The 16,806-nt window shown below is 42.3% G+C and overlaps 1 protein-coding gene across 1 annotated transcript in view; it reads right to left on the minus strand.

The window, feature by feature from the left end:
• Positions 1–6,156: 6,156 nt before the first annotated feature.
• SLC9A4 (solute carrier family 9, subfamily A (NHE4, cation proton antiporter 4), member 4) overlaps positions 6,157–16,806 on the minus strand; it is a 32,328-nt gene continuing 21,678 nt past the window's right edge. Inside the window, exons 9-13 of the mRNA XM_009883075.1 lie at positions 12,717–12,813; positions 10,536–10,667; positions 9,712–9,799; positions 8,397–8,401; positions 6,157–6,207 (exon numbers count right to left, since the gene is read on the minus strand). Of these exons, the coding sequence (XP_009881377.1) occupies positions 6,157–6,207; positions 8,397–8,401; positions 9,712–9,799; positions 10,536–10,667; positions 12,717–12,813 (373 nt within the window). The remainder of the gene's footprint in view (positions 6,208–8,396; positions 8,402–9,711; positions 9,800–10,535; positions 10,668–12,716; positions 12,814–16,806) is intronic.

Below are 16,806 nucleotides of genomic sequence, written 5' to 3' on the forward strand. Positions count from 1 at the left end.
ATACATGCCAGCAAAAGAAGCAATTTAACTTCAAGCTTTTTTTTTATGATAATTTTGTACTTAGCAGAATAAGTTACTGATGGAAAAGCACTGAGCAGATGTGTAATGATCTGACCTGTGTTTGGATGTGTAAAAATGATGTTGCAGATGACTAATAACTGTGCCCCGAGCTCACTGTGGCTATTCTTGACAGATGCTTCTTTTTTCCTAGCTTGCTCCTGTAAGGACAGTAGAAAAAAAGTCAGGGCTGATGCTCAGTTTGAGTGTCTCCTCCCGACCAGCTCTTCACTATTGGTGTGGCTGCAATCTACCTTGCCAAAGAAAGAAAACTCTGAAAATCAGAGCTTGGCATTGTTTTCTTCAGTCTGTGTCTCACTTCTTATGATTGAAAGGTAGTAGAAACTCGAATTTTTCCAGGAGGAAGGGTGGACTAGAAATAAACAAGACCTGATATTAACTTTTGAAATTTCACACCTGTGAAACCAAAGCAGGAAAGAAAAAGGAGTTTCACTTGTGATTAACATTGAGACAAATTCTCAAAAGGAAATAAATTAGGCAACTTAGCTTAATAGATTTCCAGTCCTCTGAACTGCTTCAGAATATTACTCATGTTACCTTACACCTCTAATTTTAAGGTTCTTAAGTACAGTGAGTTTGGCAAAACAATAAACGTAATTGTCCTACCTAAAAAGCAAACAAAATATAAAGATAAGTTAATCTGTTTTTCCACTCTTAATGTTTGTGTTCTATCCTTATATGTAGATAGAAAATTTAAAAAAGTACCTATAAAGAAAGGAAGCTTGGAAAGATTTGTTACATTTTCCAGAGTCTCCCACAGGCTTTTAAATAGTAGTTTCCATTCATACATGACAATAAAACGTGAGTTTTCAGGGTCTGATGGCTGCAGGAAAAACCTTGAAAGTGTCAGTTCTCAAAATCAACATACCAGTAAGAAAATAAGAATCACTTCACAATTGTTTTCATCTTCTGTTACTTAAAAGTCAAGTTTCTCTTCCATAGCAATATGATGATTTCCTCTGCAGATACCACTGGTCCTCTTTCTCTGACTAACTTTCTCATAAAAATCAATCCTTCTTGTGCTGAAGATGGTCACGGTTACTTTTTCTCTACCAGTATCTCCAGCCTGAAAACATGGCCTACTTTTCTGAAGCTCATTTAAGCTTCCTTAATTGCTCTACACACATCTGAACTAACTTTTGTCTTTTAAGTTGGCCTACTTCCTTGGCTGACATGCACAGCGGTAGATCAGTCCATCTAGAGCTCCTGCCAGGGCGTTCGTTCTTTTGCAACCATTGCAGCTACCTGATACCGTGCCCCGATTGCCGGCGCTCCCCTCGCTGCTGCGTCCTTCATGGTAAGCTCTCTGAGGAAGAGATTCTCCTTTTACTGCACTTTCCTACTTGCCTGGGATATCAGTTGAAGAGTAACAGCTGCAGCATGAACAACAGGATCTAACAGTTGATCACGACATGTAATAAATATGAAAGTATTGCCGGTTGCTCACAATGTACTATTGACCTTGATGACCCCCCCCCCCCTTTTTTCTGCAATATTCAGTTTGACCATTGTTGTTTTTACCATTAAAATACTTTCTCTGTATCACTGTGTCCTGATCATATTATTGTCTTATTTTTCTCATTGCTTGGCAAGTTCTGTTCAAGTGTATCTTCTATTTTCTTTCTAGTGTCAAGTATACAGGGTATTCATTATTATTCCTTTGTGAAGCTCACCTGTCCTGCACTATACTCCCGCCCCAAGGAAATAGTCTTAACTCCCCGAGTTCCTATTTCCTCTATGGATTTTGAATAATAATTCTTCACCTTCTGGGCATGATTTTCCTATGCCAGTTCACCTTAAATCAGAGTACAACTTAAATTCCTCAGTAAATATCGCTGTACCAGTCTAAAAAAAAGGAGATCTTGAATTAACTTACCTTTGTAAATTATCAGCACACATTTCCTGGATGTGACCCAGGTTAAAGAGTTTAAGAATGCCCACACACAGTGGATTTAAATTCGTGCCCTAAACCACTTCAGTTTTCTTTATGGACCAGGCCTGAGAGCCTACAGACACAAAGTAAGTTTCTTGAAATGAAATATTGCTGTAGTTATTGCTGTTTAAAACATACACAATGTGCTTCTTTAAGGAGAATTCTTTTGTCCACAAGTATGAAATACCCATGAAAACAAAAAAAAAGTGCAACTTTATATGTTACAACATATTTTATACAGGCATCTGCAGCATTTCTTCTTGGCTAATGGCCAGCAAAACTATTAACAGTAACTCATGGCATAGAAGGAAATTTTCTTCCAGGCCTATTTTCTAATTGCTAGGAAAGAAAACTAAAAATAGACTTTACAAGTTTGGGGGGCAGACTGCAAATGCTGGGAGAGCTCTATTAACTTCCAGATGCTCTATGGCTTTACAGTCTCTGAAGATCTGGCTCATTGATTTCTTCAGAGGAAAAATTAGGAATGAACCCAAAGTGGGAGATTTGATTCCAGCTATGCCCTAGTTTTATTTGTATTTTAGAAAGACTTAATTATTTTCCTCTAGTTCTAATAGAAAGTCATTAGAAATGGAATGCTTTGCTCCCTACTTATGACACGTAATTATATAAATGCTCCACAAATTTTATAATATTTAGTAAAGAATTTTGTAATATTTAGTAAAGAATTTCAAACATACCCTGACCAAATTGCACAGACTCCTCTTTTTCCTGTTGTATGTCTAGTCCCTCTCCATGCCACAGCCCATTAACCTTCTTCATCTCACACAGTTTCTGTCTGTCCAGTTCCCCCAGACGTGTTGATTAAATCTTCTTAAAGAGGAAATGCTGAATTTGCAGTTCACAGTAATTCTTCTGTTTAACCCCTCTCCTGAGCCTCCCTTTGAAGATAAGACAGTATCCCTTCTTCACCCTCCTCTCAGATTTCCACTTTCCCTTCATCACTGTCCTCAAGGATTGCTGCACTTCACAACACCCACCAGCCAGTTTTGGAGATCCCACCCCATCCCGACCCTGCGATGCAGAAGCAGGTCCCACACCTCCATCACCCTACTCCATGCACCTGCGTCAACTCTGTGGCCTAAGGACTGTGTCACACGGGCACTGATTTTGCCCTCAGTTAAATTTCAAGTGGCAACCAGGTGGCTCACAGTGCAATTTAAGACCTGATTCTGTATAACTCCTCTTTCTCTTAAAATAATGTTTTCATTGAGATTTATGATATGTCAATATAACTTGCTATAGGATTGAGATCTGACACAAGGCTTTTGTTTAAAAACTACATGGAGCACTTCCTCTTTTGGTGGAGCTGGGCTTTATTTGTTGATTTTCAGGAAGAGAACTGTATTTCATTGCTTATTCATTGTCGGTACAAAAGCCAAATCCTACCCTCTTTTAACAACGTGCCACTGCTTTCATTAAAGGAAGTTGTACAATTTCTCTGGCACAATGAGGAAACACAAACAGACCTTAAGTTTCATAAAGCTTTGTACAGTTTCAGTACAGATGATTCATTGTGACCTGCTAAACACAAAAGCTGCAAACACGAGAAAAGGGGAAAAATGGCCTTTACTTTTTTCCTTGGATGGCGCTTTTCAAATTTGTTAGCTTAGCTGCTACCTGTCCTGAATTGGAAATCCATTGTAAGAAATGTGAAGTCATAACTTACACATAAAAGTTTTTTTTCTAGACCAGGAGATGCAAACGCTTAACAGTAATATAACTGTGGCACTGCTCCCTCTAATTCTTGACTCTCTGCCACTTACAGTAGTGTTTACGGACCTTGAGTTGGGCAGCTAAGCAAGCTCTGAGTGAAGGACAGACAGCGAAACTTGAAGAGAGCATGACTGAACTCGGCGCATTTCTCAGCTGCAGATTTGTGTTTAGTGCAGCTACAAGGAAGGGTTTATGGACTTTTGGACTCAAATCATCCCTTTGGATAAAATCAGCTCACCTGCAGTTTCAAGACACTGATGACAGTGGCAATGCCACTTCTATTTTGCAGAAAAGAGCTCCATCAGAGGAACTAGGTGCCTGCGATTGCAGACTTTATCCAAAAGGACTCTGTACCTTCTTGCTTCTCCTACCACCAGCAAGACCCACCGTTGAGACTAAGCATGGACGCGCAGAGCCAGTTGGAAGGGAGCTCAGTAGGAAGGCTGGCAGGTCACGGGCTCCAGTGCACATTCCCCTAGTTGTTTCTGCTTTTTTTTTTGTCTTTTAGCAAATGCCTCTCTGTACAACATATAGGCAGATACCCTACAAAAAGCTGGGAGCAGAACACAGGGCCCCTGTTTCATGTTAGCCAGCAGGCTACAAAGTTATGCTCCCTTTGCATTTTGTCCCAGTTTTCTTGCTTCCTGTCTGCAGTGCTGGTCCAGCTTCAAAGAGTGGTCCACTGATTTGGGTACCCTCTGGCAAGGTGGGAGTAGGGAATGGAGGTTAGATGCTCTACAGTGAAGCCTCCCACTTGCTGAACCACAAGAATACTGTGTACATTTGTGCCGTCCCACATTTGCAAATAAAAGGCATCCTGAGAGCACCCCTGCCTGAAGAGTCCTCTCTGGATTTGTATGTACCAGGATGACTACTGTATTCATCCCAAACAACTGTAGGTGGGTGAGATGACAGGTGCCTACATGTTGAAATTGGTTGAAGTAGCAGGAGTTATGGACCATCACAGCAACTGACTTCAGGCACTTTTGCAGAGCCAAAACCTGAAATGCCAACAGATTCCCAAGTGCTAAAAATGTCCACTAAAATATCCTTTTGACTTAATTACCTATTTAGACATCTTCAGTGAAATTTAGGTGCCAAAAGATTACCTTTTTTTTTCTTTAAACTCTTTCCTGGAATATTGCAGCTACTCTGAGATGAAAAGCTGTAGGCAAGTTGAAGTTACCAATCTGGGCACTCATATGTCAAGCATGTCCTTCAGTCTTTCTTTCTTCTGGATATAGGCCATAGTACAGAACAGAGAAAGGCAATATCAGCTGCCAACCAGAGCATTACATGTGCCCGACTATAGTCATTTAAATCCATGCCCAAACTTCTACAAAGACCATGTTCCCCTCTTTCCTGCAGTGTTCCGTTGGAAAGAAAGCTTGATAAAAACATGTAAGGATTTGAGTCTTCTCTGAGCCACTAAGTACCTTGATACAGCACTTGAAAGTGATACGAGAACAAGTGCGCTGGTCCCAAAAGGAAAATTGCGGTTTGGTTCATATAAGAGCTTTGTTATTTTCTCTGGAGCAGTGCACAAAGGGCCCTAGAGATGCAAACATAGCTCTTCTCCGCTCCTCATATGGCTAATGGCCTGGCTGGTGCCATCCTTTCTGTCTCTTCTTCTGACTCATACCCCTCTACTCCCACAGTGAATCGAGACCTTGGCATTAGAGCTGTATTATCTGCTCTGGTGAAATGATGCTGGCTCACTGAATTTCCTCTTCGACCTGACAGATTGGATGAGCCTGCTCGTCTTTCCAAGCGTGCCATTGGAATCAGCTCTTCCTGGCGGTGCTTTGCTTCGAGTGGCCGTAGTCGGGGCTGAGGTCTGAACGTTATCGGCAACGCAGTGTCAGAGCCACTTCTGTGGTGATCTGAAGGAAAATAGACAACTAATTCATATTTTGAAGAAGAGAAAAGAGAAACATCATGGTATTGGCAAGGACAGTTAAAGGGTATGCTTCAGTACAACACAGCATTACAGTTATAAACCCTGGGACCAAAGCATTTGAAATAATTAGTATAGAATAAGAAAGCAGTCAAGAACTAAATATAACTCTAATTTTTTATTTTCATCCTGAAGCTGATGTTTAAAAGATTTTATTGATCTTGTTTCTACCCTGAAACCCCAGTGAATAAGCACATTCAGCTGGCTTTTAGTGCCTTGCAGAGCTGCTCAATGCCTTCACAGGGCAAGAGTGCTCCTTTATATAGCTTTCAATTTTCTACAAATTTCACAAGTATACCTAGTACCATGGTTGAAAAGCATGGTGAAACCCACAGCAGAAGACAAAAAGTGATGAGGGAGAAGACTTTAAGTGCCATCAAAAATCAAGTTTACCAGTCGCCTGCGATTAACAACTGGGAAGAAAACAGTTTCACCTGAAACCAGGAGTTTGACTCTAGGGTGCTTTGATTACATTGGGTGTGTCAGACCTGCTCCTACCAGCTTTCTTTGCCACAAGCACACAATAAAAATTTGACAGCAATAGGCCAATAACTTGCTTTCTCATTCTCTTGAGTTTATAGAATATACTTTTTCACTTTTCTTAAAGCCACTTGTAGTCTGACTGTGCACTAGCAAATTAGTTAATTTAAGAAACAGCTTGTAACAAGCTAGGAGGTTTTGGGAGATAAACGCAAAGGCCTATGAATAATAAAATTAGACTATATCCTGTTGCAGTTAAAGCACACGTGAAATGGGTGTAGTCACACAGTCAAAATTTATCAATTTATTGCAGCTTAATAACCATTAAACTATTTTAAGCTAATGTTTACTTCACAGTTGGCACAAAGTAAGAATGTGTGCACTAGCACTTATCTCTACCAAACAGAGGTACAGATTTCTTTAGCAGCAGAACCTGCTTCTCATAGGCTATGTGGGCATACCACACCATAAGCAATAAAATAAGTTTTCTCAGATTTGAAGGGCCTCTACTTAGCCTTTTGGGAGCATTACTGCTACAAAGTATGAATTATATATATTGTCAAAGAAATAATTCGTTTGTATAAGTGGCAGAACGAGCTGACAGGTGGTTTAAGGATTTATATGTGGTCATTTCTGACCTCTTAGTTACTAAACTTTCTGCACATGCTATATATAAAAGCTAAACCAAGCTTGCTGGAGGATGTGTGTTCCAGGAAGACTTCCAGGCGTAGACAGAAGAGGTGGCATTTATCTCTCTAAATGCGTATGTGCATACACGAGGTTTCCATTCTAATTTCCTACATACTGAGTATTTCTCTTCTCAGTTCCCAAGTGCAATTCATCTTGTCCTAACACAGTTTATGAGAGGTGTTTAGGGTGGCTTCCTCCTGCTGGAGGCATTAAAGTGGTGTGATTGTGATGCAATGGACCTAAGATGGGGCCAGAAGCCAGACCAAAAATAATTTAAATAGATCACAGGCCTAGCTACTAGTGAAAATGCATCTGCATTCACTGCCTCAGGATTTACTCCTCTCCTCACTGAAATAACGTGCCTGTCCGCTATAGCAGGACTTGGTCTCTTGAAAGTATCTGAAATACTTTTAGGTTTGAGGCTGCTGTGTAGAACAATTTGAATCTTTTAGAAAGACACATATCCCCCGCCACGGAGTCCCGACAAACAGAACGAATCAGCTGTATGAAAAAAAATATCCCCTTGAGTAACTTTGATTTTCCCCTCTGAATAGATTTTACGGGTTTCTGTTCTTCTGCCCAGCCCCAAGGGGATGGTTTGCGTACACAGATCTCTTTTGCTTTCTTCTCTTTCAGAGTAAAACAGAAAGGGAAGAAAGAAAACAATTTTGCACCTGCAGGAAATAAACTTTGTTGTCCAAGTTTTTGATACAAAGACAAAGATTAAAAATATTGTTTCAGTAGCTATAGCTATTTTTGCCAGAAATGAAAAGGAATTTCTCTACGGAAGCCAAATGCATTTCAGGTTCACATAAACTCAGAAAGGAGTCAGGAAGATTTCAGATAGAGATAATGATGAACATTCAAGTGCTGTAAATTCCATGTTTTCTCTGACACTGTCTTGCTATGTTTCTTAGGGCAATTCAGTGTTGCTCCATCCATAACCTCTGCCTCCTTACTTAGAGTGTAAGTGAGGATGGGTCTGCATTTTACTGTGTACATATGGTAACCTGAGACTGGCTGATAACTTCATGCAATAATACCAGTACTACTACAGAAAAGTTCATAGAGAGCAAGCTGGGAAAAGGGAAGAAGAGACCAGCTGCTTGGGGACAGATTCTGTTAGGATTTTTTGCTAAGTTACATGATCTCCACAAACACAGAGGATCTTCAAGGCTCAAGGGTGGGTGGGGAGCCCCCAGTACCCCAGTCAGAGGAATGAGCCCGAGCCCCTGCCCTGATCCATCATGGGGGCGATCAGCTCCATAGGCTGGGTAAGACCCACCATGATAAGCCAATGGAGAGGTTCTCCGTGGGGCATCTCATAGGGTGAGGTGCAGTAGGGTACAGGGCTCATTATTGGGATGTCTGGGGAGAGTATTTTTGGATCATACAGGACTTACAATGGAATATTGGGGGTTGGAACCGAAGGCAGGGAAAGGAACTGATCAGGGTAGTTTGAGGAGGAAGAAGTACAGGAAAACAGAGAAAGAAGGGGATAAAAAGGGCTGCTCTCTTGTAAACAGGGGCTGGTCAGTATATGCGTCTGGTGCTCTGTGCCTGATCAGCACAGTCTGTCCTGTCTTCCCATTAAACTCCACTTCTGACTGTTTTCCTAGGTAAGCAGGTCCCTATACCATGTACCTGTGTGTGTGAAGGTCTGAGTGGCAGAAGCTGGGAGGACTGGGGTGCATGCATATAGTGTGGGTGCATATGTCAGTGCAAAATTGCTAGCGATCACCAAGCCAGAGTAGCCATTGAGTAGGATAAGAGGGTTGAGAACCAAGTGCTGGAGCAGCCATAAGTCTGGGACAGAGACTGGGGAGAGCAGAAGGCCTGTGAGTTGACTACTGTGAGGGGCAGAAGGTCCAGACCAGTGACTGAAGAGACCATGGGGTCAGTGGTTGGCTACTGGTAAGGCCATAATTTGGACCTGATACCAAAGAGACAAGCTGCATGTGTGTGTCCCTGTGTGTGAGGCAAGGAGACACCAGGGGATCCAGGAGTCCGCGACAGGGAAGACTTGGTGTCCAAGGCCAGCTACTGGAGGGATCTGTAGTGCATGGTGGGGAGAAGAGCATCTGTGCGTGTATATGTGCCTGTGTGTAGGGCTGAGTACCAGTCGCTGCCATTGGGCTCTGTCCCAAGGGGCTCCGATGCCCAAGTGCCACCAAATGGGGAGACCGAGGGTCCAGGGCCAGCTACTGGACAGAGCGTGTGTCTAAGGACATCTACTGGGGGATTCAGATAGCATGTATGTATATATAATCTTCCACTAACAGCCTTTCACCCTGATCAGCCAGAGAGGGGACCGGCACGAGGCCATTGGTGCTGTTTGTGTTTGCGTGAGCGCTGTGGCCTGTCTGTGCTCTCTGCGTGTCCGGCCACATGTACGTGTACCCGAATTACGGTGAGGGGGTGCCTGTCGGGAGTACCTGCCCAGCCTTGCTACCAGCGGGACCTGGGGGCACGCAGCTGCTTCAGCAGCTCCTAACGATTTCACATGCAGTTGTGTCTGTGGGACTGTGGGGAACAGATAATTTTCTTTCTCGGGCTTGCAGGGATGCCCTCGTGGCCAGGCCAGACCGCAGAGATCACAGGAATATTTGTGCAAGAGGGAAAAAGAGAAAACTAGGCGTTGCTGGAACGAGACAGAAACTACTGCAGTAATGACCATATAAACAACATAGATGAAAAAGATAGGAGAGGAGGGTGTAGCTCATTTAAAGAGGCCAGGGACTTCCATGGGAGCATTCCTTAGTACTGTTAAATCCAGTGAGCAAGTGGCCAAGTTTCTTTCACCACTGGAGCAGGATACATAGTAAAGCACTTCCATTACCTGTAAAAGTTACACGCCTGGCCTTTCGTCTCATGGGCTGGCTGGGGCCCTGGGGCAAAGAGAGGTAGCGTACTTCGGTGGTGCTAGCCTGTGGATGAGACAGAAATGTGTTTGGTGCCCGTGATTGCCTCCGCAATTTGCACTTATTGGGTGGGACGGTAAAGAGGGATGGTCACACGCTTTTTCTGTTGTGCCTCTGCACCTTTGCAGCCAAATTTAGAAGGGTGTGAATAAGTTCAGTGCTTGGGTTGGATGGTTGGACTCAGCGTGAAAATGTCTGTGTCTGATATAATAGCCCGAAGGGTTTTTTCACAGTCAGCAGAGAGAAATATGTTCTTCACCTTTCTTATTTCAGGTGACAACTTTAAATAAAATTAACACACGCAACAAGCACTTATTTCTCTTCCTTAACTGTGATTATCTCAGCTGTAAGTGTCTACACTATCCAGTGCCTGCATTTGGTCAGACAAATCTTACTCTTACTGATCAAGAGCCCAAATTGACAGTGCAAGGTGTCAAGGGCTTTGCATCAGGCCTTTTGTGATTATACTATGTTTTGCAAATGCCAAAATAATGCAAGTTACATCATTTTGCTACTTACAGCCACAGTAGCTGATTTCTGACCAATGTATACAGGTAGGACATAAAGATGCTGCTGTCAACATGCTAAGTAACTCTCTTTCTTCTTAGGTGCCACATGAGGACACCGGGGAAAGTATCCATTTTAACTATTGCAAAAAGCATTTAAAAATGGGTGTCTCTTTCCTTATTTGCAGAGAAGCAGAGGCATTTTTTAGAAGAATAGTACTTTACATAACAGGTACCAGTCTACCCCAGGGTAAGCTGTTTCCCTTCCTGCAACTCTGCCTCAGGCTGTGCTGCCGACGGATGAGGATTTCTTGGGCTTCTTTCTCATTTGTGTTGGTGGGCAGGTTGTGTCGGCTGTATGTCGGTGCCTGAAACAGAAAATGCAGCCAGCTGATTTTCTTTGCGCTTGCAGGGTGAATAACCTTGTGCAGTCCGGTCGACCACGGGGCCAAGGGCTTGGCCATGGACCCACCACAGCTCTCTTTGGTATCACATGGCAAAATGCAGCCTCGCACTAACCTCACTGCTGCAGAGCAAGATGGAAGGAAGCATGAAAATAGCTGTAAGTCTCAGACCTGAAGGGCTACATTTTGATGCCATTTTTGATAGGCTCATGCCTGCTTAAAGCGTACCATGAAAATATACCCACCTACACAAGGCTGTTAACATCTCTGGGCTTGTCCTCCCTTTGTCAGCCCTCTCCTGATCACACAATTGGGAGTTACAGATCTGATGCAGATCCCGAGAGAGAGAGAGAGCTGGTTAACCCACCTCTGTGCCTTGTTACTTGTATTACTGAGCCAGGAGCAAGTTGCAGATGTGCCCGGGAGCAAAAGACTACGTTAAGAAGAGTACATCTCCAGAATGAGATGCACAGCTGAGTTTCCTTTCCATACTTGGAAAAACTAGACCTTAATATTACCCTAAAACTGAGCATCTTTTAGGACAAGGTTTTTAATTTATCATATACATCTAGTGAAATAAGGGGAATAATTATCTACCTTAAAGAGAAAAATTCATTTAAGTTTATAAGCCCTCTTGAAAAGCAGAACCTGATCTCTGTTTCTCTTGCAAGGGTCCCTTGTAAAGTTGGTCTGGTGAGCCGGAGCATTACCAGACCTTCAGAGCTGAAAGTGAAGCATTATAAGTGATATTATTTTACTTCTGATCTTTCATTTCCAAAAGCACACAGTTCTCAATACCACATAGGAAGTGAATGGCGCAAACAGTCATTACTGTAATTGATTTTGAAGAGAGAGAAATCATTTCAGTAGTCTAAGAGGCAACCATATATGCAAATTGTTGCTGGTAAGATAAGAAATTAATAACATAAGGATAATTGGCCATGGCAAATCAAACAATATTAGGAATGAATATCATATTAATAATGACACATTTAAATGAGCAGGGCCTAGCATTTTCTAGTAAATGTGGATTACACAAGTTAGCCCTGTCTATCTGTGTAATTTCAAGGTTACTGTAATATTTTTTCTACCACTCATTGCCGGATGAGATATATCCTCTACAACTCATTGCTGTATGAGAGCACTCAGTTGTATATTCTGGGCCCAAGATTGGATTAAGTAGATTTTATACACAGAGCTGCATCAGAATCAGTACAAATTGCTGCAAAGCAAACCCCTGTTGAAGTATTATCACCCCCATTTTATGGGGAAAACAAACCCAAACGTGTAAAGCAACACCCCAGGGGACGTGGAATTTTAAATTTTTTTTGCCCTTTCTCCTCCTGTGGTGAGGGTAAATTGTTGCTCCCACCCAGACGGAGGACATACCAGCCTTCTCAGCTGACTTTGGGCTAAGCAACTTTTATCGCCACTGGTCCACCCACCTCCCCAAGGCAGTTTCACTGCTGCTGGCCACCTGCCAGCCCGTTGCTTCCCACGAAGCAAAACTACACGCCAGATATGTTCCGCGTCGGTCCATCCTGCTGGCCTGCAGCAGCACGCAGGTCACCCAGGAGGCCACCTCCACCGCCCAGGCTTTGCATGTCCCCAGGAAGAGGACGTGGGAGCTGGGGTTCCCCTGGGGATGTTTGGCAGCCTCGGGAAGGTGGTTTCTGAGTCACAGGTCGCAGTGCAGTTAGGGAAGCCTGACCTCTACAGCTCAGTCCCAGATTTTCCTGGCTTTCCCCACTGCCATTAGGGTGAAAAGCTGATGGGAAAAAAAAACCCTGCTTTCCCTTTTTCCACCCAGCATCAAGCCCTGATCTAGGGCTCCTTCCCTGCTTTCCCTTCCCCATCCAGCTCCTGGGTCGGAGCAGCTGCAGGCTCCGGGCCCACATTTCCCACCAGTGTGACCCCAGGGCTGGTCCCAGTGCTACCACCCGCCGTGGCTATGATATGGGGAGGGCAAACAAGAGCTTTCAGTCTGCGCATGATAGCAGGACGCTTACGCACCCTTTGTCGCACTTGATATAGATTATGTGCCAGGACATCTCTCATAGACTCCACCTCTGCGGGGGAGAGCCTATGTACACGCCGATTTCTACCCCTCCTGTAAATAAAAGAGAAGTTTAAATATGATATTAATGAGTTGATTAAATAGTATTCCCACGCATGATCTATTCTTAGTGCTGGAACAGAAGGCTCTGAAGAGCCTTTCAGTGACCAGTGACACTGCAAAATCCTCCACAGATGAATAAAAAATGTCAGATTTTGCCCTTTCCTGGGTTTTATCAATATACTGGGTAGTCAGAATGGGCCTTAAGCCTTCATACAGCTGTTAGCAGAAACTCTCCATTTCTTGCTCAAAGCTTAATACGGAAGTTCACATTTAAGGATTAGATTGGGCAACAATCGGTTGTAGATTCAGGAAAGCACTGTAGGTTTCCTCCTCTGTTTGAATACATTCTTCAGCATGTCCTAGCAGTTTGAGCCTTGCAGTCCTACTGGTTTTAACTCCCTTGAGAAAGTGCAGCAAATCCTTAAGAAATAAAGTACATGCTGATTAAGGAGTCTGAGATATCTGCTTTTTGGGGAGGAGAACGTATAAGGTTTCCTTGGTACTGAGCCTGTTTTTCCATTTAAAATAAAAGAACTACCTAAAAGATAGTCATCTTTGCACTTTTAACAAACTGGGACAAGAGGCCGACAGTTCCTTGTAGCTGCCTGGCCTTTTCACCAGCAAAACAATGGATGAGGGCTGCTGTGAAATGTTAACTGGTTTTGCTAAATCAGTCAATCTGTGTGAGAGTTAGAGTTCGGCTAAATTCCCAAGAAAAGAAAGGGAAACAGATAGTGATAACCCAGGATGAATCAGGCCGAGTTCATCTTGCTGTTCCTATTTTTTTCCTTTCTCCATTTTTCTTTCTTACCCCTTTTTTTTTTAAAAAAAAAAAAAATAAAATTGCAAATCTTTGTTCTCAGTTAAGTGATGTCCTTGAAATGTTGTCTGTAAATTATGTGATTAAAGAATGGATTATGATCAAGGTACAGTATGACCAAAACTTTGTGTGCATTTATTTTTTACTCCCTCTAAAATAAATTAAAAACTTTTAATGGCAAAGGGAGGTCGATTCAAGCTAAACTAAGATTATGCCGTAAACATAGGAAAAAAGTTGGAATTTGCAATTACAGCTAGTCTAATAAGATTGTCACTGTTTTTTGCCATAATCTAATATGAACATCTTGAAAATTTGTAGGACCATCATGAGCTGGCTGGATTCTGCATTTTACTGCCTCTTACCATCACGTAGATGGTGAGCACTGGTGGCCTGGCCGTGTCCAAAGTGCTTGGAATATAAGACTTAATACCAGATATATTTCAAAGTTTTGGAATGTGTTTTCATCCTGCGACAGACCAAAAATAAGATCTGCCAAATTTTTCATAACGTAAGAAGAAAGAGAGAAAATGACAATAGTTTCAGGAGTAGTGTTAGTGGTAGGGCTGGGGTAAGCAATATGTTAAGGATCTCACTGAGGCATGACAGACCCATGAGTCTACCATTCAGCTATCGGCAAGCCAGAGGGAGAAAAAATTACTCCCTTTCTGGATTTGACCAGAAATCTTATCTTGACCCTGATAAGTCCTTCCCAACAAATGTTTAATTGACATTGATCAATTCTCAACAACAGCAACAACAACAAACACAGGTATTTACCAGCAGGGAAAAAAGACCGTCACCACCACCCAATTCCAGGCCAGCTGGGTTTTTTGGTTGGTTGGTTGGTCGGTTTTTCACTTGCTTTCAGCTCTCAGGGGTAACACTGAGAGGATCCAGGGATGCTGCCAAGTTTCCAGGCTTAGGTGTAATGGCACCTTTATTCCATACTGGGACTAGCATGTCCCAGGAGGTGGGACAGCCCGTGTATGCCACTTTCCACAGCAAGGAAACCTGTCTCTCTGCTGTCAGCAGTCCCTAGCTGCTGCTGTCTTTCTGGGTGAAAGAAAAACCAAGGTCCCAGGGCACACCTGGGAAAACAAACACAAGCACAGCCCCTGGGGATTAATGGCAATCTAGTCTGTCGAGTAGTGGTATATAACATGCAGGCTCGGTTCATTTGCGTAATGAAAATCAAACTGTCATAGTTGATGCAAGCGGTGTTGACGTCATAGGGAATAACTGTCTGTCTTGTCCGCACATCACTGAATGTCTCCACAGGGTCTTTACACCTTACAGGTGGGAATAAATAGGGGAAAGTGGTGAGCAGAACTCCACTGGGAAGATATCAGATCATCCCTTTACTTTTCTAGTTCCACGCCTGACCCCCTCCACATGCCAGCACAGAAGTGACCTGTCCTAAGACATTTAAAGACTTATCATTTTGCTCTTAAAGTGACTAAAATAAAATAAAATAAATAAAATTCCCTGAGTTTCAGCTGACCTGGGGCAGCAAGAGAACAAACACCTCGAAGATAGTCTGTATTGTTCTGGAGCACAAATAAAAATTGTGTATTCTTTTCATGGGATTAGATATTAACCTACCCAACTGATAACAATGCACAAGTACGGTAATAAGGAACAGATTGCTTTTACATTTTGCAATATACAATACATTAAAAAAGAACTTCAAAAAAAACAGAACAAGTTCGGTATGTTACCAAACCGATAAAGCAATCCTTATTAAAACTATTTCTTTGTTCTTATTGAAGCTTCCAGCGTGTTACAACAAAGCATATCATTGGAGATATGTTTGTGAAGAAAATACTGAAATAATAATATGCCATGAAAACTGTCTGTGTCTCTGTAATGAGTACCACTACAGTATCTCTTTCTTCTTTAGATATGGATAGTTCATACATGGAGGAAATAAAATACCATCCACAAACCTTGTACAATTATTTTTTATATATTATGTATAATATTTTGAACTTTGTGAACTCTCCACCAATCTTCACTAGTCCTGTGAGGGAGGTAACATTCATTAGGCAGAGCTCTTGCACAACTGCACCACCACAAATGAAAACACAGCGCTTGATTCTGATTTGTATTGTATTGATACATTCCAAGATTTACTCTTACGAAAGTCAGCATTGCAGTAATACGAAGCCAACATTAAGTAAGCTCAGCATCAAACTGTCTCTCTCTAATGGGCATATTTCCTCCAAAAAAACAGCCATACAAACAGAGTTTTGATATCTGCTTGGCTCTGTTTTTGCTATTTCTATCCTTATTTCTAAGGCTTATATTCTCCAAAACATCATAACAAAATGCTCTATTTTCATTCAAATGTGGCTTCTTTGTTGCACAGCCCATGGGCAAATTTCTCCAGTCTGCACTGGAAATACTTACTGCATATTGGACACCCACTCCACCTGCAGGAATAACACCAGCATGAATGTAATTTGTGAGAATAATACTAATTCACAGTAATGGAGATCTGCTTTGATTGTTATAAAGCATTTCCCCTCCTGTGCCTAAAGGGTGCAGAACTGATCAGAGGTGCTAGTGAGAGAGTTTTCTCACTACTCTGGCACTACAAATATTGCCTTACATGCCATATGTTGGAATTTGATTTCAAATCTCTACTTGTTCATGGCCAGATTTTTGCATCCTCACTGAAGACAGGGACTTTAGATACAGGCTATCTCAATGATAACAATCAAACAATTTACAAATACATTTAGAAACCTTTTGGTCTTAAGCAGGTTCATGTAATTGCTCAGGAGAATGGAGAAATAAGAACTGCTGTATTAGCTCAGACCAAAGACCCAGCAACTAGCTCGCTATCCCATCTCCTCCAGTGCTCAACAGCAGACACCTATCAACAAACAGAGCTGGGAAAACACATATTTTCCTAGAACGGTCTCACAGCCTCCAGGAGTGTTTCGGAGCCACAGGCTGCACTTTGGTTTTTGAGGTTGACACTTTATTTTTAAAAAGGCTGTCTCAGTAGGAGAACCTGTGCATCAGAGGTTGATGCACAGAAAAATTCAATTACAGCTGGAGTAGGGCTGGCAAAAATTAGTCTATCATCTTATCAGCTGTTTATTATAGAATATTTTTCAATCTAAATTCTCCGCTCAGGAGAGAATTTCTGAACTACG

This window comes from Charadrius vociferus, unplaced genomic scaffold (genome assembly GCF_000708025.1).
Source record: "Charadrius vociferus isolate BGI_N301 unplaced genomic scaffold, ASM70802v2 scaffold92, whole genome shotgun sequence".
Lineage (NCBI taxonomy): Eukaryota > Metazoa > Chordata > Aves > Charadriiformes > Charadriidae > Charadrius > Charadrius vociferus.